General features: G+C 58.6%; 1 protein-coding gene across 8 annotated transcripts in view; it reads left to right on the forward strand.

Moving 5' to 3' along the window:
* Window positions 1–24,159, forward strand: part of TNRC18 (trinucleotide repeat containing 18) — a gene marked incomplete at its 3' end in the record, with an annotated part of 88,890 nt that overhangs the window by 16,964 nt on the left and 47,767 nt on the right. For 3 of the 8 annotated variants that reach the window (XM_079121061.1, XM_079121058.1, XM_079121059.1), the window contains exons 3-10: window positions 8,408–8,563; window positions 10,800–10,925; window positions 11,425–13,044; window positions 19,851–19,953; window positions 20,186–20,391; window positions 20,799–20,945; window positions 21,346–21,536; window positions 22,724–23,153. In XM_079121061.1, the coding sequence (XP_078977187.1) occupies window positions 8,408–8,563; window positions 10,800–10,925; window positions 11,425–13,044; window positions 19,851–19,953; window positions 20,186–20,391; window positions 20,799–20,945; window positions 21,346–21,536; window positions 22,724–23,153 (2,979 nt within the window). Of the gene's footprint in view, window positions 1–6,311; window positions 6,820–8,407; window positions 8,564–10,799; window positions 10,926–11,424; window positions 13,045–19,850; window positions 19,954–20,185; window positions 20,392–20,798; window positions 20,946–21,345; window positions 21,537–22,723; window positions 23,154–24,159 lie in introns of those variants that run through there. The other 5 variants (XM_079121065.1, XM_079121064.1, XM_079121062.1 and 2 more) reach the window with 4 other exon arrangements.

Raw genomic sequence — 24,159 nt, forward strand, 5'->3', positions numbered from 1 at the left:
CCCAGCCCTTATTAGCTATTTTAAAATTTATTTTTTAAATCCACATATTTATGTGGACTTGATTTTCTGTGTATGTATGAGGCAGTGGTCAAGGTTGATAGCTTGTCCCATATGCAGAGGTCTGTCTCTGGGCTGCCCTGTTCCGTAGGTCTGACCACACGGCCATGTGCCAAGATCTGGCTGGCTGCACTATTGTAGGTGTATGTGTTGGTGTTTGTGTGCATCTGCGTGTGCATGTGCACGCTAAGGATTGAACCCAGGGCCTTGCACATTATGGGCAAGTGCTCTACCACTGAGCTACATTCCCAGCCCTTTAAAAAAAATTGCAACAGGGTCTCACTGAGCTGCCAGGCTGGCCTTGAACTTGTGATCCTCCTGCCTCAGCCTTCAGAGTTGCTAGGGTTACAAGTGTGTGCCATGGCGGCCGGCAGTTGCGTTGGCATTTGATGGCTTGAGTCCTTGAACTTTGCTCTTCATCTTCAAGATTGTTGTTGCTCTTCTCAACCCTTTGTGTTTCTGTGTTACATTTTTTAAACAATTGTGATAAAATAACAAATTTTACCACCATCACCATTTTTAATAATAGAGTAACCACCACCATCCATTTCCAGAACCTTCTCACTGTCTCTAACTGGAACTCTGCACCCATTACACACTAACTCCCACCCCCCTGTTCCCCTCCCTATTTTCTGTCTCTGTGAATCCCCCAAACCCTCATATAAGTGGAGTCATATCGTATCTGTCCTTTTGTGGTAGCGCGTGGCAGAATTCCTTCCTTGCTGAGGTGGGGTGACGTTCCGCTGTGGGGATGGATGGCATTGTGTTTCTCCGCTCATCCGTTGATGTGCACTTGGGTTGTTTCCAGCGTTGGGCTGTTGTGAATAGTGCCGCGGCGGACGTGGGTGTGCAGATATCTGCTCAAATCCCTGCTTTCGAGTTCTGAGTAATTTCTAGAGCTTTTCCTTTGGTGTGCGTGTGCACACACTTAGGCCCTGTGGGGTCTTGATCGGGACTGATTCCCTTTCCAGATCAGTTCGGCTGCCTTGAGCATCACAGGCAGTTGGTCTGGTTATTTCCTTGGGAGGGATCCTGCGTCAGGGTCTGAGCACCTTCAGGCCTGGATGAGACCTGTCCCTGGTCTGCTTCCCCACTTCACCTCCACAGTCAACTAAAATTTGCTGATTTGACAGGTGAAGGTGACATCACCGTGTTTTAGCACTTCTTTGTGAAGCTAACGTCATTGAACTTCTTCCTGAGTTTGACCCTGAGCAGGTCTTTCCCTGTGGATCGCTTGGGATTCTTAGGAAGGATGAGAACTTTTATCCAGTCAGGGTGTGGGGTCCATTCTCCGGTCAGGCCATATGGAACTTTCAGGGTCTGAACTTGAAGGGCGTGTGAAGGTCCTTTAGTCTGGACGACCCTCCTTCTGTTTCCAGTGGGTCATAGAAATGCCTAAGCCAAGTGTAGGTGCTTGGCCAGAATGGGCTCTTTGTTGAGTGGCAGCCCTGATCTGGTCATGCTGAGGAGTTCTCTTAGTCTTGGGTGACATCTTCAGGGATGTGGTTCCTTGGAGAGGCCAGACCATTTTTAAATGTGAGAGGCTGGGGCTGCGGGCAGGGCTCAGTGGTACAGTACTTGCCTACCTGGTTTGAGTCCCTGGGTTCCATCACCCCCATGGGGGGGAAAAAAAGGGAAAATATATTTGTTCTGTATTTGGTAACAAAAGGGCTTTTGGGATTGAAAACAGGCGGCCCCTGCCTAGTGGTTGGTGTCTGGGTGGTGTTGCTGAGTGGGAAAGGGTAGGTGTTGGAGTCAGAGCCTCTGTCTCCTTTTCCATGGAGGGGACGGGGAAGCGACGCCCTTGGCAAGCCTCACATGGCCTTGTGACCTTGCTGTTCCCCCCTCCATTCTTAGATACTAATTGAGCACTTACTGTGTGCATTGAGGCGGGAACTGGGGATGAAGTAAACCAAGACCCACATTGTAATGCATACTGTGGCCAAATGAGACTCACTTCCTGCTTCTGTCAATAAAGTTTTATTGGAATAAAGCTTATTGCAGACCCCTTTCCCTGCAACAGGCTCTTTGAAGAGAAAGGGGGTGGAGCCGATAAGTAGGGCACTGAGGTCTCTTCAGCAGCGGAAAGCACTGTTTCGAGAAACACGTTCTGGGACAGGCGTGTGGTGGGTTGCAACTTAAAATTAGGTGGCTAGGGAGGGCCTGGTTCCTCAGTATCACCTGAGCTGGAAGAGGGTGTGTATGGAAGGCCACATAGGGATGCTTCCCTGTGTCAGGGTCCTTACTGTTCACCAGACTCCATACCCACCACCTTATCCAGCTCCCACCAGCAAGGGCTGCAGGGACCAGTGTAGGTGTCCCACCTTACTATGGGGGTTCATTCCGAGACCCCCAGTGGATGCCTGAAACTGCAGATGGTAATGAACCCTACATAGACAATGTCGTTTCTTATATATTCCTACCTAGACCAAGTTCAGTTTATAAATTAGGTACAGTAAGAGATCAAGAATAGCTAAGCTGGGCGTGGTGGCACTCACCTGTAATCCTAGAGGCTTGGGAGGCTGAGGCAGGGGGATCTCAAGTTCAAAGCCAGCCTCAACAAAAGGGAGGCAGTAAGCGACTCAGGGAGACCCTGTCTCTAGATAAAACACAAAATAGGGCTGGGCATGTGGCTCAGGGATCAAGTGCCCCTGAGTTCAATCCCTGGTACCCCCCCCCCCCAAAAAAAAAAAAGTATAGCTAATAATAAGATAGAACAATTAAAGTAATATACTAGAATATATTGTGGTGTGATTGTGGTCTCTGAAAGTTCAGCATGGTGCTCACCTTTCTGGCGATGATGAGGTGATACGGTGTTTGCATGATGAGGCCAAGTGAGGGGGATGGCATGGGCCTTGTGACCTAGTATTCAGGCACAAGCACTGCCTGGCTACTAAGTGATTGACGGGGGGTGGTGTATACAGCCTGGATATGCCACACGGAGGATGATTAAGCTCCAGGTGGGAGCAGAGCGGGACAGCACAAGATTTCCTCACGTCGCTCAGAATGGCATGCAGTTTACAATTTACCAGCCAGGTTTGACTGCGCATGTCTGTAGTCCCAGCTGCTCGGGAGGCTGAGGCAGGAGGATCGCTTGAGCCTAGGAATTTGAGGCCAGCCTGGACAACATAGTGAGACCCGCCCCCCCATCTCCAACAAATAAACAGGCTTATTGTTTCTTTCTGGAGCTTTTCATATAATGTTTTTGGGCCACGGTTGAAACTGTGGATAGGGGAGGACTACTGGATACAGTCAGCTTCTGGAAGGGCCCCTAGTGGCCCCGCCATCACAGAGGCAGGATTCCATGGGTCTACTGCCCTGATGTCACGCCACCTCTCTGTTCAGGACCTGCCATTGAGCAGCCTGAGAAAGCCCCAGCTCTGGCACGCAGGAGCCCTTGCAGGAGGGAAGCACCTGGTCTGGACTCAACTTCCACTCTCTGATGACTCTGGCCAGCTTCGAGTCTGGGCCTCATGTTCCTCCTCTGGAAACGGCAGACACTGTGACTAACTCCTTCCTCAGTGGGTGTGAGGATTACATGGGCTGATGTATGTGTTTGGCGCATAGCCTGGCATGTCGTAAAAGGGCTCAAGAAGGTTCGTTATTATTTTTATTGTTCATGTTATTAAATATTTGCACAAGGAGCAGAGACACCCAAGTAGCTGCCCATTGTTCCTGGGAGTGGGGGCCCCTCGTTTGCCCCCTCCTGGCAGAGACCTTGGGTATTGATAGGCTCATTTGTTTGTGGTGCGGGGTGGAGTGTTTCACTCCTGGCTCGCGAACTCCGGGATGGGTTCTTGGTGCTTCCTTTCTGTTTTTTGGGCGTGGGTACCTGCGATTGAACTCAGGGGCACTCGACCACTGAGCCACACCCGCAGCCCTAGTGTGCATTTCAGTTAGAGACAGGGTCTCACTGCGTTGCTTAGCACTTTGCTTTTTGCTGAGGCTGGCTTTGAACTCATGATCCTCCTGCCTCAGCCTCCTGAACCGCTGGGATTATAGGCATGTGCCACTATGCCAGGCTTGGAGCTGAGCCTTTTGGGGAAGGAGAATGGTGACTTACTCTGCAGGCCTTGGCTCCTTGCTCACCTCCTAAAAAAGAACCCTCTGCTTCTCTTTCCTGCTACTAACCGAAGTGGCTCCTGCAGGGAGGTGGTCAGATCCCTCCGGGGGACCTTCACGGTTAGGTGTACCCTCCTTTCCCAGGGGCTACAGTAGGGGACTGGGGTAGAGAAGCAGCAGAAGCAGAGCCCAGGCATGGAAGGGGGTGTCGCCGGTGTGGGGTCCTGAGCCTGGTGCTTGTGACACTGCAGGTGCCAGCTCCGTGCTGACTTGGTTGTTGGCTCGGTCGTCCTGGGCAGCCTCCCTGACCCTCAGTTTCTTACATAAAATAGGGGAAACAAGAACTCGCAGGGCTGCAGAGGGGCGTGTGAGCCAGGTCCCGGAAGGGCCCGGGGCTCTTGGGCAGTGAGACCCGGCTCTGGACTAGGAAGCAGGGCAGGGGTTGCATTTTATGTTTGTTTGTTTTTTTAAAACGGGAAATTCACATAACACGAAATTAACTGTTTGAAAAGCGTCCAGTTCAGTGATATTTAGTGCTTTCATAATGAGCAAACTCCAACTCCCTCGTTTCACAATTCAGTTTTTATTCTACGCAAGGACAAATGGCACTCGGGTGGAGAAAGTGGCTCCCCTCGGACCCTGACCTTGGAGGAGTTGCTTATCTTCCCTGAGCCCCAGGTTTCGTGACCGTAAATAAGAAGAATAACAATAGTGGCTGACAGTACACAGCACTTGGTGCCAGATGATGTTCAGAGCGTTTTACAAATATGAACCTGTTTAATCTGTGTATCAGCCCTGGGGGGCAGATGTCACTACATCCATTCCACACAGCCTGGGGAAATTAAGAAAATTACCCCAAATCACAGATCCAGTGGTCCTGAGAGCCAGGATGTGCCTCTCTGCTCTCTGGTGGTGACCTCTGTCGGATGCTCCCCCTGGAGGTGTTGACTACTCCTGCCCGAGTCTGGTTCTTTACAGCTCCCTGGACTTTACCAGAATATTGCTAAATTAAACCGAAATTAATTAAAATACCATGAAATAAAAAAAAAAAATGCAGTTCCCCAGTCTCACTGGCCACATTTCAAGTGCTCAGTAACCACGTGTGGCTAGGGGTTCCCGCGTTGTGAGCGCAGACACAGCCGGTGTGGGGCCCTGTCACCTGGCACGGTTGGACATCATGACTTTACCCAGTCCCCACTTAATGGACACAAAGGTGGTTGGCAGTTTGTTGAGGGTGACTGGCAGGAGCACCGCGTGTGTGTTCGTGCACGCGTGTCGGGGACCCTCGTGTGACTCCGCAGAAGGAGGCGTTCAGATGTGAGTGGCTGGACTCGGGAGCTGGCCTGAGTTCCCATCCCAGCTCTGCCCCCAGCTGCATGCCTGTGTGACCTTGGGTTGTTGATTGTCCCCTCTCCCGGGAAGGCCAGTGTGAAGATTCGAGAAGATTCGGTGAGTTGCTTTTGGAGAGGCGGCTTAGCACATGCGCCGTGCGCCGGCGGATGCTGCTGCTGGTGGCGCCGCGGAGGCAGCTCTCTCCTGTCATTGTGAACGACAGTTTATTGTTGCTGTGTTTTAGGTTTTGACTGTCGTTGGTCTTGGCTCCTAAGGTGTCAAGTAAGATATTTATGGTAAGCAGCTGGCAGGAGGCCTTCAGTCACCAGGGGGCAGCGGGGGACCTCCAGTAGGAGGCCAGGCTGGAGGGAAGGAAACGCCACCTCAGGGATTCTTCGAGTGGCCACTGAGCTCTGGTCCTCTCACTGTCCCCTGGACCTCTGAAGCCTGCCCTCTTCCCAGTGACCTGGAGGTGGCCACCACTCGGTTCTATGACTGGGTGTGAGCAGCGGATGGTTGTGGTACCCCAGGCTCCTGTGGGGCTCCGTTGAAAGTCTGTAGACATGGCCACATGTGGCCAGGGTCGGCTGTCATCCTCACTCCAGCCCTGGGGAGGCCAGGCAGGACAGCCGAGGGTGTCGTGTGGCCTCCAGGGTTTGTTGAGCCCCTCCGTGTGTTGGGGTGCCTTGACCTTCCGTCAGAGCCTAATGTGTGTCCTGCTCTGGTCCTGTGAGCATTAGCAATGACGCTGAGGCGCTCGGACCACCTGGCTGCCGGGGGTCTTCTGAGGCCCAGGGAGGGCCCCGGGGCCGGGGCGGGTACCAGGGTGTGCGCGGCTGCAAGCCTCTCTGATTTACATCCGGCCGCTCTGGGGAGGCCGTGGGGGCCCCAGGTTGTGCCCGCAGTCACTGTCCTCGCCTCCTTCTGGCCATGGCAAGCAGGGTCGGCATGTCCCTCTTAGAGCTGCATGCCAGCACCGCGCGTGGCACTGATGTGCCCGGCCCCAGGTTCCCCAGCTGTCCCCGCCCAGCCCTGGGGGCGGGAGCCAGGGCACCGTTGAGCCCCTGTGGCAGGCAGGAGCCGTTGGTGGCATCCGGGCCCCAGTGCCTCTCCGGCCCGGGGCGCTGCTGGGCAGGTTTCACAAGCCGGGCAGGGCAGGCCTGGGCCGCTGGGCTTCCGTGGGGCCCAAGGCAGGAAGAGCTGGCGGCTGATGTAAGCCCTTGCGCAAACCTCTGGCTGCCGGCTTCCGGAGCCTTCCACCCGCCCGCTTGCCACGCCAAGGAGGAAGCCTAGGGCTTGGCTGGGCCGCATGGATGGACTGACTGGCCACCATGGCTCTGGGGCCCGAGGGTGTGGCGCTGGAGTCTGGTGAGGGGGCTGGGTCGGGGCGTGGGGGGCTGGATTCAGGCTGAGGTGATGGGCCTGCTGCCTGAGGGCATCCCCCACGGCTCTGCTGCCGCCCTCTGTACTCCAGGGGACCACGGCGGGACCCGGGGCCCTTGTGACCTGAGTTTTCACACGTGGACCCGAAGGGCCTGGGTTGGACTTTGGGATTCTGTGAGGTGGTCAGTGAGTGCCGGTCCGCAGGCCCTGCATCCGGGGACTGTGGTTGGACCAGGGCCCTCTGGGCACCTGAGCCATCCACGCCCCGTCTGAGAGCCCCTGCAAAGTCACGTAACTTTTCTGTGCTGCCAGCAGACAGCGCCTGACGCCCAGGGACGCAGAGAGGTTCCTTGGCGTGCTCACGGAAGCCCTCCTCTGCTGCCGGCTGAGGCTGGCACTCGCTGGCTGCTGTTGGTCCCTGTGTCTAGCTCTGTGTTCAGAGCTGGCCCTCTCCTCTGGAGGGCGTAGTTGGGAGAGTCTGAAATCACCTAGAGTCTGATAGTGAATGGGAGCTGCTGCTGTTTATTGTTACTATTTTGTAAGTGTTGTTGCTGGATGTGGTCTTCACTCCTCTTCTCAGAGGAAGGCATTTTGTTCCCATTTTGCTGATGAGCACACTGAGGCCGGGTAAGGGAAGCCCCTCACCTCAGATGTCACAGGCCTTTCTTTGACCTGTGGTTTGGAGTCCTGCCAGCTTCTTCCCTTGGAGGGCAGGATGTTGGGACTTGGGGCAGAGCCCCTGGGTGGCAGCAAGGAGGCATCCTGTCCAGTGTGGGCCAGGCAATGGTGTGGATGGGCTCAATTTCCTTCTGTGCAGCAGCAGTTCCCGTGGTGGGGGCCCTGGGTCTGGAGAGATGGCCCCTGGCAGGGCTGCCTTCCCCCTGCGTGAGCTGCCATGTCTGCTGTCCCCATTCATCCAGATTCATTCTCTAACCCACCGTGGCCCGTGGTGCCAGAGCAGGCTCTGGGATGCCCACTGGTTGTGCATGACTCACTGCTCCCTGGCTGTGTGGCCAGGCTCTTCCCGTCTCTGAGCCTTGGTCATGCGGGGGTGGCTGAGCACCTGGAGTGCCCCGGGCACATCCAGGGCTGCCGTGGGGTCCTCAGGGAAGCTGCTGTTCTTCTGGAGGGTGTCTTCCCTGACTCAGGAGCTTCGCTGAGCTCAGAATGTGGACCCCTCTACCTCTAAGCCCTCCACATCCTTGCTCTGTGACCTTGGGAGGTCTCTGTCTCCATTCCCCCTACCGGCTCAGGCTTCCCTCTGCAAACAGGGAGACGGGTTGGGTATGCAGCAGGGATGGTTGGTACAGCCCTCCCCCAGGTCCCGGGGGCCCTGGTGAAGCCTGCTGGGTGGGCTTTGTCCTCATTTTCTTCCTGGGGTCTGTGGCTTTCCCCAGCCCTGGGTCTGGTTTAGCTGACCTGGGGTGAGGGAACCAGGGTAGGGTGGGGAGGCCTCTTGGGCTTCCTTGCTGGTCCACAGCTGTGCACAGTGGGGAAAGATGGAGTCAGGGGGTGGTGAGCTGGGGTGGCAGCTGCCTGGTAGGCTGCTTGACAGCCCCCCTTCTCTCTGCAGGCGAGGCCTTCTTGGGCAGCTTTGTGGCCAGCGGGATGGGGCCCTCAGCCTCATCCCAGGGGAGCCCGGTGCCCCTGCCCTCTGACCTCTCCTTCCGCTCCCCCACTCCCAGCAACCTGCCCATGGTGCAGCTGTGGGCTGCCCACGCCCATGAAGGTAAGGAGCGTGCCAGGCGGGCGGGGCTGAGGGCTGCTGGGCTGCTGTCCCTACCACTCTGACAATTTTACATCCCTAGCATTTCTCAAATCTGCCCCCTCCTCTCCACAGTCACCTCTCCTTATCATGGCCAGTGGGCCCAGCTCTGGCCATTTGGCCTCCCTGTTGTTCCTCAAATGCTAGGCGCTTCCTCTAGTTGCTGTCACAGGGCCTTTGCACAAGCTGTTCCTTCTGCTTGCAGCCCCTCACCCCTGCCCCCTGGCTGTCTCCTGCCCTTGTCCTTCAGAGCCTGGCTCAGACACCTTCTCTCTCCATTCTTCCGTGGTAATGGCAAATTTACCTGTGTGATTATTCCCTAACCATTGGCTGACTTGGCTGCCAGAGTGAGCTCTGTGTGGGCAGGACCTGGTGTTCTGCTCATGCTGTTTCCCTGGTGCACAGGCTGGTGACTAACGTGGGAGTGGTGGGCCTGGGTCCACCGGCCTCTTCGGTTGCAGCTCTGCAGTGGTGCTTGACATGGGGTCTGCACGCCTGGCATGTGGCCTACCCTGAGCAAGTTCTGAACCTCCTGGGGCCTTCCTCCCTCCATCTGTGAAGGCAGGGGCTTCCCCACGTCCGGCTCAGGTGGATTCGGATGCTGGCACTAGGTGCTGCCTCCCTCCTCCTGGGGGGCCTGTGTGCTCTCGTGGATCCTAGAAGACTGTAGCCTTGGGAGTCCGCACTGCCTGTTGAGGGCTCTCTGGGCTTTTCCAGTTCCTTGCCTCCCACTTCCTCCTGGGGTCTCACATCTGGGTTATGAGTGCTCTCCAGCATCCTGAACCCACTGGGGTGAGGCTGGGGAGGCTACTTGTTGTCCTGGAGGCAGCAGCTGCAGCCAAGGTATCCCCAACCTCAGGACTCCTGCCAAGCCTTAAGCCACAGTCCTCATGGTACTGAGGAGGCCCCTAGGCCTCTTCTGCCAGCCCCTTGGGCAGGCCTCTGCATCCAGGAGCGGGGCGTATGTTCCGCACGGAGGGCCGTCCTGCCTCGCCGGGTGTTGGCTGTGGGCCTGGGATGCTGGATGGCTCTGCGGGCCAGCTTGTTCCTCAGACCTCCTGAGATTTTTTTCTCTTTTGTCAACAAATCCTGGTGAATAACAATAATACTAAGGGTGGCAAACACAGACAGTGCTTGCTTTGTCTCAGGTGCTGCGTACTCCGGGTCACTTTATCCTCAGAAGTGGTCTTGGGGTGAGGCTGTTTTGCCCGCTTTACAGATGGGTGGGCAGAGGGCTCTGGTGCTGTCTCAGCACTGTCTGATAATGACGTAATGTGTGTCAGATACTCCTTTTTGTTTTGTGATTGTTGTTAATGTCGTCATCAGATGAGGCCAGGAGAAGAGCCATCAGCCCATGGGCTAGTGACAGGTCCTGCCTCCCTGTCCTCAGAGGTAGCAACTAGGACATAGGGTGTCTGGGTTCCTCAGGAACCTCCAGTGGGGCCCCAGGCCCAGGAAGAGCATCAGGACCTTTGCCCAGTGCCCCACTGTCTGCCAGCCCAGCCTCTTTCCACGCCACCAAGGGGCCTCTCGGGCCCTCATTCCTTCGTGCCCCTTGAGCATCTTGATGCCCTTGTTGGCCCTTCCCTCTCTTTGTCCTGCGAGGCCCTGAGTCTGCGCACTGAGGTTGGGGAGTCCTTTTGAGAGACTGGGAGGACCCTTGAAGGATGGACCATCAGGCAGCCAGAGCTCCTGGGTCCGCTAAGGTTCCAAGAGGCGAGTGACCAGCCATGGGGTACAGAGCAGAGAAGGGGGTCCCCTGAAACTGCTCATCTGGGGTCCACACTAGGCTGAGGGGTCTGATGACCGCCGTTCAAAGCCTGGCTCCTCTGCTCTCTGACCTTGGGCAAGTGGTCCTCTCTGAGTCCTCTTTTTCCTCTCCGTAAATGAGATGTCACGAGATCGCTTTTGTGATTTAAAGGTGACACAGTGATGCAGGCTGTGCTTTGGTGGCTGTCAGCATTCCCTCCTGGTGGGATCCATTCTGACCCTCTTCCTGGGCTTTGAGGACCCAAACCCTGAGGGCTGCCTGGGACTGGGAGGCCCAAAGCCACATGGCTGGGAGTGGGACAGGTGTCGCTTGGGGAGCTGGCCTTAAACCTCGGAATCCCTGCACCAGGGGACTGATGACCAGAAGAAAACGCTGGGAGGCAGTGGGTGTGAGAGGCGCGAGTGGTGCAGCCTCTTCTTTCTCCTGCAGGCTTCTCCCACCTGCCCAGCGGGCTGTACCCATCCTACCTCCACCTGACCCACCTGGAACCCCCCAGCAGCGGCAGTCCCCTCCTCAGCCAGCTGGGCCAGCCCAGCATCTTCGATACCCAGAAAGGTCAGGGATCGGGAGTGGGTGGGACCGTGGGGGTGGGAGGGGTGGACCTCTCGGGGTCTCTGGGGCCCTCACCAGCATCCTGGCCAGCTCCGCAGCTGTTCTTCTTTTTCATGGTTCTGGGGAACCCAGGTCCTTGGGCATTCTAAGCACTCTGCCTCTGAGCTACACCCCTGCTGAAGAGGCCTTTCTGAGACCTCAGCCCCTTGGACTCTGGAGGTGTACTGGGATGCCCACAGCCTTCTGGCATCTTCCAGATGTGGTCTCCCTAGCCATTTTGGCCCCTCTGGGCAGCTTCTGTGATAACCTTTGGCCTCTCCCCATTTTACAGGAGAGGAAACTAAGGGTCAGGACGTTAGATGTCTTGGTTTCAGGAGTCCTCCCACAGACTGCACTGAGCATGCTCCTGCTCATCCTGGGGACACAGAGCACCCTCTCCAGCACATGGCATCCTGGTGGGGGGTGGGTGGGGCCCTTGCTCACTCTGTGCTCTTTTCCGCAGATGGCTTCTACCTGCCGGCGCCAGGGCCCCCAGGAGCCCTGCATTCTCACGCGCCCTCCTCCAGGACCCCTAGTGGCCACTCCTCAGGCACGCCGGGCAAGTCTTCGCGGGAAGGTGCAGCCAAGGAGCGCCGTGGCGGGGAGCCACCCCCGCTGTTCGGCAAGAAGGACCCACGGGCCCGCGAGGAGGCGGTTGGGCCACGCAGTGTGGTGGACCTGACCCAGGAGGCGCGGGCTGAGGGTCGCCAGGACCGTGGGCCCCCGCGCCTGGCCGAGCGCCTGTCGCCCTTCCTGGCTGAGGCCAAGGGCAAGAGCACGCTGCAGCCCTCGGCCCTGGGCATGTGCAACGGCGTGGCGGACACCGGGCTGCCTGCACTGGTGGTGGAGGCCGGCCGCAGTGGCACCAAGGAGGCGGCCCGGCAGGATGAGAGCTCGCGGCTGCTGCGGCGCGCCGAGGCCCTGCTGCCGGCGCCGCGCCCCTGCCCCTCGCCACTGCCCCCGCCGCCGCCCAAGGGGCCGCCGGCGCCCCCAGCCCCTGCGCCCGCCAGCGTCTACACCGTCTTTCGCGAGCCAGGCCGTGAGCACCGTGTGGTGGCGCCCACCTTCGTGCCTTCCGTGGAGGCCTTCGACGAGCGCGCGGGGCCCATCCAGATCGCGTCGCAGGCGCGCGACGCCCGGGGCCGCGAGCGCGAGGTGGGCAGGCCCGGGGTGCTGCAGGCGCCGCCCGGCTCCCCACGGCCCGACCGGCCTGAGGTCCTGCGTGAGAAGAGCTCGGTCATCCGCTCTCTCAAGCGCCCGACGCCCGCCGATGCTCCGCCCGCCCGCGCCTTGCGCGCTTCCCCGGACCCACGCGCCTACCTGCCGGCCAAGGAGCTGCCCAAGCCCGAAGCCGAGCCGAGACCCTGCGAGCGAGCGCCCCGTGGCCCCGGGGCCACGCAGCAGGCCGCCAAGCTCTTTGGCCTGGAGCCTGCAAGGCCACCCGCGCCCGCAGGCCCTGAGCACAAATGGAAGCCCTTTGAGCTGGGCAATTTCGCCACTACACAGATGGCCGTGCTGGCGGCCCAACACCACCATGCCAGCCGCTCTGAGGAGGATGCCGTGGCTGCCTCCAAGAAAGCCTACCTGGACCCTGGTGGCGCGCTGCCCCGAGCTTCGGCCACCTGTGGCCGGCCTGGTGCCGACCTGCACCCCTCGGCCCACGCACCAGGAGAGGCCTCTGCCATGCAGAGCCTCATCAAATACAGTGGCAGCTTTGCCCGCGAGCCGGTGACCGTGCGCCCAGGTGGCTGTGGCAAGAAGAGCCCTTTTGGAGGCCTGGGCACCATGAAGCCTGAGCCTGCCCCCACTTCTGCGGGTGCCTCTCGCTCCCAGGCTCGGCTTCCACACCCCGGTGGCCCAGCAGCGGGTGGTGCCCGGCAACTGAAGCGGGATCCTGAGAGACCCGAGAGTGCCAAGACCTTTGGTCGGGAGGGCTCTGGTGCCCAGGGGGAGGCTGAAGTGCGACACCCACCTGTGGGCATTGCTGTGGCTGTAGCCCGGCAGAAGGACAGTGGCGGCAGTGGCCGACTGGGGCCTGGGCTGGCAGACCAGGAGCGTTCCCTGTCTCTGAGCAATGTCAAAGGTAGGTCTGGGGTGGTACCCCGGCTCCTTCTCACTCTGTGCTGAACCCCTAGTCGGGGGTTGGCCTCCTGAACCCGCTTCTCTTGCACCCTCACCTGCCTGCCATCACCGTACCATTTGCCATGTATCCCACTTCTGAGCTGGGGCGCTTGAGAAAGTTTCATTGCTTTTTTTATTCTGCACTTGGAAAGGTGTATAAAGTGCAGAAAAGGGGAAACAAGAAAAAGGACCATTATATTTTCCCAGCACCTTGAACACTTTCATATCTTCCTCTGAACTCATTTTCCTGTGCAATTTGCTTCTGCCTGCAGAGTTCTAGTGCACACATGCTCTTGGGCCTGTGTGTTGTTCCCATATTACAGTGTGGGTTGTTTTCCCTGCTATTGCAAACGCTATATAACTATCATTTTTTATGGCCTTTAATATTCTGTGGAGAGCTCGCACCAGCAGGTAGTGCAGTTCAGGTCTCCATTCCCTGGTGGGCATTTTAGTTTTTCCCTGCTCTGATGTTTTGTGTTCTGAACGGTTGCATGGAATATTTTTGTGCATTGCACCTTAGTGATATTTTGAGTCCTTTTTCTAAGAATAGAGGTTCTTAGGAATAGACTAACCTTACTCTTTGGATTCTAAGTCCTTGAGAGAGGTAACTTGACCTTATGTGTTTCAGTGTCCCCCATACCCAGCCAGCATGGGCCTGGCACATAGTAGGTATTTAAATGAGTGAATGAGAGAATATGTGAGGGATAGACACTACTGTCCCAAATTTCCTATAGATCTTGACATTCAGTGTCTCAGGTAGTGTTCCTGCCCGGTAGTGGGGATTGAACCTAGGGTGCTCTTTCACCGAGCTGCATCTCCAGCCCTTTTTTTGGGGGGCGGGCAGGGATTGAACCCAGGGGCACTTGACCACTGAGCCACATCTCCAGCCCTACTTTGTATTTTATTAGAGACAAAGGCTGACTGAGTTGCTTAGTGCCTCGCTTTTGCTGAACCTGGCTTTGAACTTGTGATCCTCCTGCTTCAGCCTCCTGAGCTGCTGGAATTACAGGCGTGCACCACCCTGCTCAGTTCCCCAACTCTTTTTATTTTGAAACGGTTTGACTAAGTTGTCTAGACTGGCCTTAAACTTGTGATCTTCCTGGCCCAGCCTGGGTAGTTAGATTTTAAGTGTCCACGGATGGTATATAAGTCTTTTTTTTTTTTTTTTTCTTCCTGTGCTGCTGGGAATCCAACCTAGGGCCTCGCACATTCTAGGCAAGTACTACTCTACCACTCAGCTACACTGCCAGCCCTATCCGTTTTACTTGCAGTGTCTCAGCATTGTGTTTTAATATTAAAAAAAAAAAAAAAAAAAATGGCAGTTACCAGTTTCGTTGGGGAAGAAAGGTGCATTACTTTTAGCAAGTTTGAGTGTTTTCTGGAACTTGGCTGGTTGGGTTTCCTCGTGTCCCTTGCTTATTTTGCTGTTGGGCTTCTTCCTGGGATTGTGGTGATTTGATGTTGTGATAGTTGTTGAAACTCTGGACTTGGTCTGCCCAGAACAGAGCCTGTTGTTGAGCAGAAGGCTCAGCCTGTGACCTAGGGACCGAGGCCATGTTGGTGTGCTGTGGCGTGGGATCAGCAGGCTGGGCGAGGGCCGGGAAGGCCATGTCTAGCTGCTCCTTGCTCATGTGACTTCTCAAGTCAGCCTTTGTTCCCAGCCCTAGTCCAGCTAGTTACGTGTCCTCATCCTTGGCCCACAGTCTGGGACCCCTGTCGGCACCTGCAAAGCCCCTTCCTGCAGCGTCAGATGTGACCCCTGTGGCTGCAGATACCTTGTCACACATCTGCATTTCCTGGTCCCCACCCTCCTGTGGCCTGCTGTAGACTTGCTTGGGTCCTGGGTTCTCTGTCTCAGCTAACCCCTGTCTGCATGCTGTGGCCTTGTGGGTGTCCTAACTGCCCCTCTGCTGCCTGCCCAGAGCCCACCAGACCTTCCTGGGGAGGGGTCCAGGGCCTCTCCAGCTGCATTTTCCAGTAGTGTCGTTCTCATGCCATCCTGAGGCCCTAATGGGTCCCCATGGGTCTCCTGCTGTACCTTCCCCAGCCATGTCCCAGTCCTGTGTGGGCGTGTTCCCTTACCCTTGGTGCCAGATGTCACTCCCCTGGAGTTCCTTTGATGTGCCCTCTCCAGCTGCTCTTGGGTCTCCTCTGTTTTTCAGGACAGCCCCAGAGTCTTTGGACTTTGTGTCCAGAAGTGAGTTCTGTGTGCTCTTAGAGTGTTCTTTTCCCAGCGTAGGTGACTGAGAGAGGGTTGCTTATGGAATGTTTGTTGACTGACTGACTGAGCTGATTGCCCTGGGTGGACATCCCTGGGGCCAGGGAAACCCCAGTCTCTGACCTTGTGGGGGGCCTGTGGTAGCACCTGCCTTGTTTTGGGATTGAAGGAATGATCAAAAGCCTTCTCTTTGCAGGTAGCCAGCTGGGTGGTGGACAAACCTTCTTCTCAGAGGTTTTAGGGCTGTAGACCCCATGAGAGGCAGACAGTCGCTTGTGTCCTGTGATACAATGTGGTACCTCTGCTGGGGTTCATGGTCCCCAGAGCCCATCTTGGAGCCCAGGGACCTGCCTGTGCCCAGGAGGCCTGTGCCCATGGGGTCATGAGCATACATGTGCAAGAGAGAGGAAGAGTATGGCCAGGGTTTAAGGTGACACTCTGGGCGTTTGCCTGTCCCTTTTGGTTCTGATGGCTGAGAAGTAGGTGGCTTGATTCTTTCTGTTCCTATAAAGTCCAGTAAACAGTGCTGCTTTCCCTCCAGTCAGCCTGGCCACAGTGCTGAGCTGCCTTGCAGGGAGACTGGGTCCAGGGTGCTCGTGCACACGTGTGGGGTTGTGCCCCAGCCAGTCACCAGCCGGCTTCCTGGCGTCTTGGCCTGGCTACTCTGTCTCTTACTTTTTGGAAGGAGCCTTCTGCTTCTGTAGTGGGTTCAAATCTTGGCACTGCCCCTTGCAGCTATGTGGCCTTGAACAAGAGACTGAACTTCTTGGGCCCTCAGGTCATCTCTGTCCCTGTATGCCAAGTGCGAGCTGAAGGGCACACAGTAGGCACTTCATAAGCAGCCTTTCTTTGCTCAGTCACACGCTGGGGTCTTAGGTCATCTGACAGTGCATGCCAGCCCTAGCTCCTCCTGGAGGGACATGGACTCACAGGATATGGGCTACCTTCCAGGGCTCCTGAACCCTGAGATGGACTAAGGACAGCCAGTTACCTACCTCTCAGCCCAGTGTGGCCAGTTCCCACAATGCCCAAGAGGCCCAGCAAATGAGAACCTTTGCTTCTGCCACTTGCATATGCCAGCAGCCCCACGAGGTTGTCACATACCGCCCTGCCAAGGAGGAACTGTTACTGGCCCTGTGCACAGACGGGGAGGCTGAGGCCTGTGGGGATGAACCAGAACCTGCCTGCCCTCCTCTTGTGTGCCTGTCACCTCCTTGGTGGAGGCAGGGTGGGCCGGGTCTGGCGTGAGGGGCTGTGAGACTGTGCCCACCCCACCGTCACACCTGTAGAGTGGGGTTGTAGCAGGTGGAAGTGGTGTCCAGTTGGGAGGGTCATCCTGGGAGCTGCGTCTCACCCTGAGCCCTGGGCATGTAATGACCAGGAGGTGGAGCACAGGACACAGGAATGTGGGTTTACTGCCAGGGATGATGTGGTGGCCTTTGCCAAAGGACACCCAGCTCCTGTGGTCCCTGGGGTGGGACCGAGTTGCCAGGCAGTCCTGCAGCAAGCAGGCGCTGTGAGACTGCTAGCAAGGTCCCTTGTCACCCGTGCCCACCCTGAGCTGGCTCCATGTGTGCTTGACACGGCCTACTGAGCCCCTCGTCCCAGCTGACGTTAGTCATGGGTCCTGGGCGGGCAGATTTTTTTTTTTGTCTCCTCATCTGGGAGGTAGGGGTGAGGATGGAGACCTGGCATCTGGGTTGGTGACACTGGAATGGGCCTGGAGTCCTAGGAGGCAGCTGGTAAACGCCAGCTCTTCTGGTGCAGCCCTGGGGCAGGGGTGATGTCTTGCATCTCCTGCTCCTCAGGGCCATCTGACCTTCTGCCCGCACACCTGCCTCCAGCTCCCCGAGGGAGGGACCAGGGGCGCTTGCCTGGTCCCCACCTTCCCTTGGCGCCGAGGCAGATGTGCCCTTCTTGTCCCCTTGCCTAGGTGCGTGGGGGTGTGTTCACACGGTCAGATTGCACCGTAGCCCTGCCCAGACCCTCCCATCCCTGGATCAGACGCTTAACTGCTTTCCCTTTCGTGCCTGGCACCGCCTGCCCCCTGCACCCATTCTGTGGTCTCTTCTGCCACCGTGGCCACCCCGCTGTTCCTGCCTGGGTTCTTTGCTCTTGCTGTTTCCTCTGCACATCTTGCCCTCTGGATATCTGCACGGATCTCTCCTTCCTGCACTTACCACGAGTTCGTGAGCGCCTGTCCTGCTGGGCGTCGTGCTGGGGGGAGAGAGGACTGCTCAGACCAGAGCAGAGCACAGTCTGGTGGAGGACAGGTCGGTGAAGGGCAGTAAGCAGAATAGCTGTGCTGTGGTCAGCGCCTGCAGGGAGATGGCAAGGGAGCCGGAAGGAGGAGTGGGTTCAGGGAAGGCTTTCTGGAGGAGGTGGCGTTTGTAGCTGAGGTCGAGCTGTCCAGGGAAAAGGCACTCTGGGTGGAGGGAGCAGCATGTACGTGGCCCCCAGGCAGGGAAGAGGTGCAGAGATGCTGTGTGCACTTGAGCCAGGCCAGGCCAGGGCAAGGGGCTCGGTTCTTTGAGGGGTGACAGATGCGAGCTGGTTTAGAGGCTACAGGGAGGCATAGACTGATGAGGCTGGAGTTGGAGGCCAGTAAGGCTCAGCCTGTTTCTTTGGGACACCAAATAGATTTGAAGGCAGTGGTCTGAGGCTCTATCCTAGTGGTCCTGGGGTCGGTGGGTGCTCCTCCGTGGGACTGGTAGACAGGTTTCTGGTGGCAGGCGGTGCCTGGGATGGGAAACCCTGAGAACAGGGGTAGTTAAGCTGGGCAGTGAAGGCCAGGCGGGCAGAGGCTTGGGGCACCAGAGACACCGTATCCATAGCCTGTCCCAGACTCCAGAGACCCGCGGACACAAGGGCAGCCTCCTTGGGTGGCTGAGCCCCTGGGCACATGCCCTGATTTCTTGGTTCAGCTGTGGACTCTGGGATGGTCCTTCCCTGGAATGGACCCGGCCTTCCTGAAGCCCGTCACTGCCCTCAGGGCCACAGCTGCCCCGTGGAGCCTACAAGCAGGACCCTTCTGGTCCTGCCATTCCTCCATTTGGTCCTCTTGCTTGGGGTGTGGCTGGGCTCAGACCTGCTTTGACGTGGGACCCACATTGCCCTGCAGGAGAGGGTGCCCTGGCCAGGCCCCACCCCAGCTGCATGTGGCATCACCCTCCCACTGCCGCTGACCCTTGCTGCTTCCTGTAAATCTGTTTAGTGCCTCTGCTGACTGTGGCCTGGGGGAAATGATTTAGTGGAGACCAGAGGTGCACCTTGCCCTGGACATGCCTCCTGCGGCTTCTGACAGGGTGGGCAGAGAGGCAGGCAGGTTGGGGACTGATGGCTCCCTCGCCCGCCATCATACCATCATACCAGACACCCATTTGCTGCCTCAAAGTGCACAGCCGGCCTGGCGTAGTGGCGCACACGTGCAATCCCAGCAGGGGGACGGGGGTTGGGGTGGTGAGGGGCGGTGGTTTGAGGCAGGAGGATTGCAAGTTCTGGGCCAGCCTCAGCACCTTAGCGAGATTCTTTCTCAAAATAAAAAAGGGCTGGGGATGTAGCTCAGTGGTGAAGTGCCCCTGGGTTCAACAAAAAGGAATCTCAGGGGGCTGGGGAGATAGCTTAGTCGGTAGAGCGCTTGCCTTGTAAGCACAAGGCCCTGGGTTCGATCCCCAGCACCCAAAAAAAAAAAAAGGATGCACAGGGGCTCCCTGCTGACCCTGCTGCAGAGCTCTGCAGCCTCTGAGGCTCATGCCAGGTGAGCCCACCATGCCCTCCAGCTGCCTCTGTCAGGGGCCTCCTCCCCACCTGGGATGCCCCGTTCCCTGGAACGCTTGATCCTCAAGCATTGGGCTTTCGAGACTGTGGCCCTCTCTGGGCTCCTCCTCTGCTCTGGAACTGGTGCTCCCTTCCTTTCTGGAAGGAAAGGCAGGGCTTTGACGTCTCTGAGTCTCTCCTGAGGGCTCTGCTCTGCAGGAGCTCTTGGCTTTGGGGGAACAGAGGGAGGGAGGTGAAGGGGATGCTCGATGGCTGTGGCCCAGTGGGACTGTTGCCTGCCAGGGTTCTGGTGTGGGCTGCTGGGGACCCCAGCAAGAGTGCCTGGGTGGGGTCTGCGACTCCAGCAGAACCCCAGAGCCTCTGCTGGAGGCTGCCCGTGTGCTGGCCGGCAGCTGCGGTGTCCAGGTTGACGGTGTTTCCTTGGGACGTGTGAAGTTTCTTGATGCTTTATTGTGATCTCCATGGCCGTTGGTCTCGTTGTGGCCACAGTTGTCTCTCTGGGTGCCAGGACAGGCTTCTGTTGGGTGGCAGGGGATGGAGGGGGAGTTTCCAGGCCCAGGGGACCCTGAACGGGGTTTGAAGGGAACCCTGTGAGTCATAGGAATGGCATTCTGGGGAGAAGGAGCCACACCAGATGGTCACAGGGAGTCACTGAGGGATCTGAAGGGACGGGAAGGGCGAGACAGCCAGGTGGGAAGGGAGAGGCCAGTGGAGCAGGGCAGAGCCTGACTGCTCGGTGCTGCTGGGGGTCTCATGCTGCGGGGCCTCCCCAGGGCACAGCCGGGCCGACGACGACAGTGCGGAAGACCGAGCCCGGCATCGGGAGGAGCGACTGCTGGGGGGACGGCTGGACCGGGACCAGGAGAAGCTGCTTCGGTGAGGGGCCTGGGGGGCAGGCAACCGGATGGCCCTGGGTGGGCTTGGCCCTGGCTGCTCACTGTGGTCTCCAGCACCAGAGCTGGCCTGGGGCAGGACTCCGGTCCTCCCCGTTGGGCCTCCTTCCCTGAGTCTCACACGTGTCAAGGGACTGCCCTCTGGTGCTCCCCTTCTCAGCCTCCTGTTCCTGGCCGGCCTGGGCTGTCCCCAATGTCCGTGTTTCCCCTTCCAGAGAAAGTAAGGAGCTGGCCGACCTGGCCCGCCTGCACCCCACCAGCTGTGCTCCAAATGGCCTGAACCCCAACCTTATGGTGACCGGGGGCCCAGCACTGGCCGGCTCTGGGCGTTGGTCTGCTGATCCTGCTGCCCACCTGGCCACGCACCCCTGGCTGCCCCGCTCGGGCAGCACGTCCATGTGGCTCACCGGACACCCCTATGGTGAGTGAGGGGCAGGGTACTTTCATTGCCTCGGGGTGGGCAAATGGTGGGTGGGTAGGGGCTGGGTGCAGGGGCCAGGTGCTCCTCGCTGGCTCCTGACTTCCCTTGGTGGTGGCCTGGGCCAGGCTTCCTCCCCTCCCTCAAGGGGGGAATGAAGGCCCCTGCCCCCAGGGGTTTATCTGCCTGGCCACTGGGGAAGGTATCCAGTGCAGGTGGCTCTGTGGGCCTGTTTGCATTTGGCTGGCATTTCTGCCCCTTGGCTTCCTCTTAGAGATATCACACGGCTCAGAGACTGGGGAGCTGGCCAGGCTAGGGCTACCTGGACCCTGGGGACGGGGCGGGCCTAGGGTGGCCGTAAGATGGGGGCCTCCTGGCGCTCACGTGGGCCACACCTGGGTCTCTCCTAGGCTTGGGTCCCCCTTCTCTGCACCAGGGCATGGCACCTGCATTCCCACCCAGCCTGGGGGGTTCTCTGCCCTCAGCCTACCAGTTTGTCAGGGACCCCCAGTCAGGACAGCTGGTGGTCATCCCTAGTGATCACCTGCCTCACTTTGGTAAGTGACCCCCGTGTGGTGGGAGGGGCTTTGGTCACCCTTGCCCAACAAAACTGTCCCTTGGTGCCAAGGCTTGTGGGTGGGTGGCCCTGCAGAATGGGGTGGGGAGCAGACAGACCCAGAGACGAAGCTGCAGCCTGGGGGCTTTTCGTGGTTCAAAGCTGGAGGCTCTTGTTTTACTGAACTCATGCCCAGACACGTCCTAGCAGGCCCCCCAGCACCCCCATCCCTTGGGGGATCCGCTTTGGGGCACTGGTATAGGTCTGTGGGTTTGTGAGTCCAGCTGTGAGGCCAGGGACATCCCACCTGGGAGTGTGGCCTCTGCTCCCTGGGGCTGGGCGTGGCACCAGACCTGGGTGAAGGGGCAGGGCGTCCTGAGGGTTGTGGTCTGCCCCCACAGCGGAGCTGATGGAGCGGGCTGCCGTGCCGCCCCTCTGGCCAGCCCTGTACCCGCCGGGCCGCAGCCCCCTGCACCACGCACAGCAGCTGCAGCTCTTCTCACAGCAGCACTTCCTGCGGCAGCAAGAGCTTCTGTACCTGCAGCAGCAGGCCGCGCAGGCGCTGGAGCTGCAGAGGAGCGCCCAGCTGCTGGTGAGTCCAGGGCCAGTGGGAGGGGGCGGAACCAGGGGCAAGGCAGGGAGGCTTCCTGCAGGAGGCGGCCTCCAGCCAGAGGTGGGGCCTGCAGGCAGAGGGAGCAGCAGGCTCAGAGGCCCAGAGGAGGGCAGAGCCTGGCTGGGAGAGCACAGGCAGCGACCGGGAAGCCAAGGCAGAGGTGGCCTGTGGACCGAAAGTCCAGTGGGACCTCAGAGGGCCCGGCTCTTGACCAGGCAGACCTGGCCTGTTCTCTCTGGGTGGCCAGGAGCAGGGTTTAGTCACTGCCTGCCTGATGGCCCTGGTCTCCCATTTGGGGCCAGAGCAGGCCACTGCTGACGAGTTCCTGATCCCATAAGATAGGGCACAGGAAGGGTCCCCCTATGTGGCTGGACTCCCCAAGGACCATGGTCCTCTTGTCTCCCTGAGGAGTTCTGGGGTGTCTGTTCTCTGCTTGGCCTTGTTCCCGCCTCTCTTGGGCCGTGGCCACTCTTGAGAAGGAAGCCAGGTGGCACAAACAGTTCCTGGGGCCCCAGGTCTGGGTTTGAATCTGCTGGGCCTGGCTGAGTGTCCTTCCGCAAGTGACTTCATCTCCCTGATCTTCCAGAACCTGGAGATGCTAGGAATTGCTGGCCCCTGGCTTGTTGGTTGTGGTTTGGTAATTGTGGGAGTGGTCAGGCCGGGGTGCTCTGTGCTGCCAGGAACTGGCCGAGAGCTCTGGCTGCTGTCGGACCTGCTTCCTCCCTCTCATTCTGTGAGCAAATGCAGGAACAGGCGCTTCTGCCCTCTTCTGGGTGTTCTGGGACCCACAGGTGCAGGTGGTGAGCGCTCTGTGCAGGCTGACACCCTTAGCTTGCAGGGTAGCCCCTCCTCTTCAGGAGCCTGGGGCCTTCACCCAGCTCTCCTGTCTGGGTGGAGGTCCCCACCAGCCCTCGTGGGAAGGGGCTTTAGGCCCTCGGGGTCCCTCACCCAGCAGCCGCCTGCCCTGCACCTGCCCCCAGCCCTGTCTGGGAGTTCCACGTAGAACACTGTATTGTTACCCAGGTCCCAGGGCGGAACGTCCATCTCAGGCCTGGGAAGGGGTGGGTGGTCCAACTGAAGTTCTCTCCAGGCTGGGGACCTGGGGACCAGGCAGGTACTGGGTGATGGCTGCTGTGTGCTGACCCTGCCCACGGCCCCCTCCCCAGCAGGAGCGGCTGAAGGCCCAGGAGCATCGGGCGGAGATGGAGGAGAAGGTGGGCAAGCGGGGCCTGGAGGCTTCAGGCAAGGCCAGCCTGGCCACTGCGGGCCCAGGGCTGCTGCCTCGGAAGCCCCCCGGCCTGACTGCTGGCCCCACGGGCACCTATGGCAAGGCCATGAGTCCACCGCCGTCTCCCCGCGCCTCCCCTGTGGCTGCTCTGAAGGCCAAAGTCATCCAGAAGCTAGAGGACGTGTCCAAGCCGCCCACCTACGCCTACCCCGCCACGCCCAGCTCCCACCCCAGCAGCCCACCGCCCGCCTCCCCACCACCCACCCCTGCCCTCACCCGCAAGGAAGAGGCCCCTGAGAACGTGGTGGAGAAGAAGGACCTGGAGCTGGAGAAGGAAGCCCCCAGCCCCTTCCAGGCCCTGTTCTCAGGTAGGAGCTGGCCTGCCACTCTGGCTACCCAGCACCAACCTGCCTCTGTTCTTTTGTTTGCTCCTTCACTCGTTCTGTCTCTGTTGAGCACCTCCTGTGTATCAGGTCCACTGCTGAGACTCCGGGATGAGTTCACGTGCACATAGACAGACCCACCTCCCCAGCCCCTCCTCAGAGAGAGTGCCAGGCATAACGTTAGAACCTACTCCAGGAGTTGTTCTGAGGGTTAAGCACAAAGTCCATAGGCCTCTCAGCATACGTGGGCGCCCAGTTGTTGCACTGGTTCAGAGGCACCTGTTTTGGGCAGTAGTCTCCCTGTGCTGGGTGCACTCACATGCTCTTCCTGTGTCCACCAGGACCTGTAGCATGTGGCTTTAGGGGCTGAGACCGTGTCCCTGCCCAGAGTCCACTTAAAGCATGAGCTTATACTCGGGAGGACTTGGTTTCTAATTCGGATTCCAGAGCCAGTGCTGTGTGGGCTTGGGCAGGTGGCCGCCCCTCTCTGGGGTAATTTGGTGTGATGCTTGTTAATGCCCTGGGGTGTGCACGGATACTCCCTTCCCCTTCATCGGGTTGCTGGGTGTCCTTGGTCTGCTGCAGAGAGTCGCTGCTCTTTGAGGGAGCATCACGTGGGGGGTGGGGACAGAATGAAATTGCTGTTGTGCTCTGAACAACTGTGTCACTGGGGTGGGCCTCAGGGTCTGCCGGGCTGGAACACCAGGTGCCACTCAGGCTGGGCAAGAACTGGCCTGGGTCTTCCACAGCCTTGTGCAGGGTTTGTTTCTGGAGCAGCTTCCTCCATGTGGAGGGGAGGGCGGGAGGGCTGTGGTTTCTGCCTTCAAGATAGCCAGATCCCTGGGGACAAGGTGGTGACTGATTTTCCTCGGTGTGGCCCAGACCTGTGTTAGGGCCCTGGGGTTTTGCAGGGTCACCTGGAAATGTTCCCAGGCCTGTGGCTGGTCCAGCAGAGGGGTGCCCATCCTGAGTGGGTGTTGGTGGGGACATA

The sequence above is a fragment of the Sciurus vulgaris genome, assembly GCF_902686455.1.
Source record: "Sciurus vulgaris genome assembly, chromosome: 18".
NCBI lineage: Eukaryota > Metazoa > Chordata > Mammalia > Rodentia > Sciuridae > Sciurus > Sciurus vulgaris.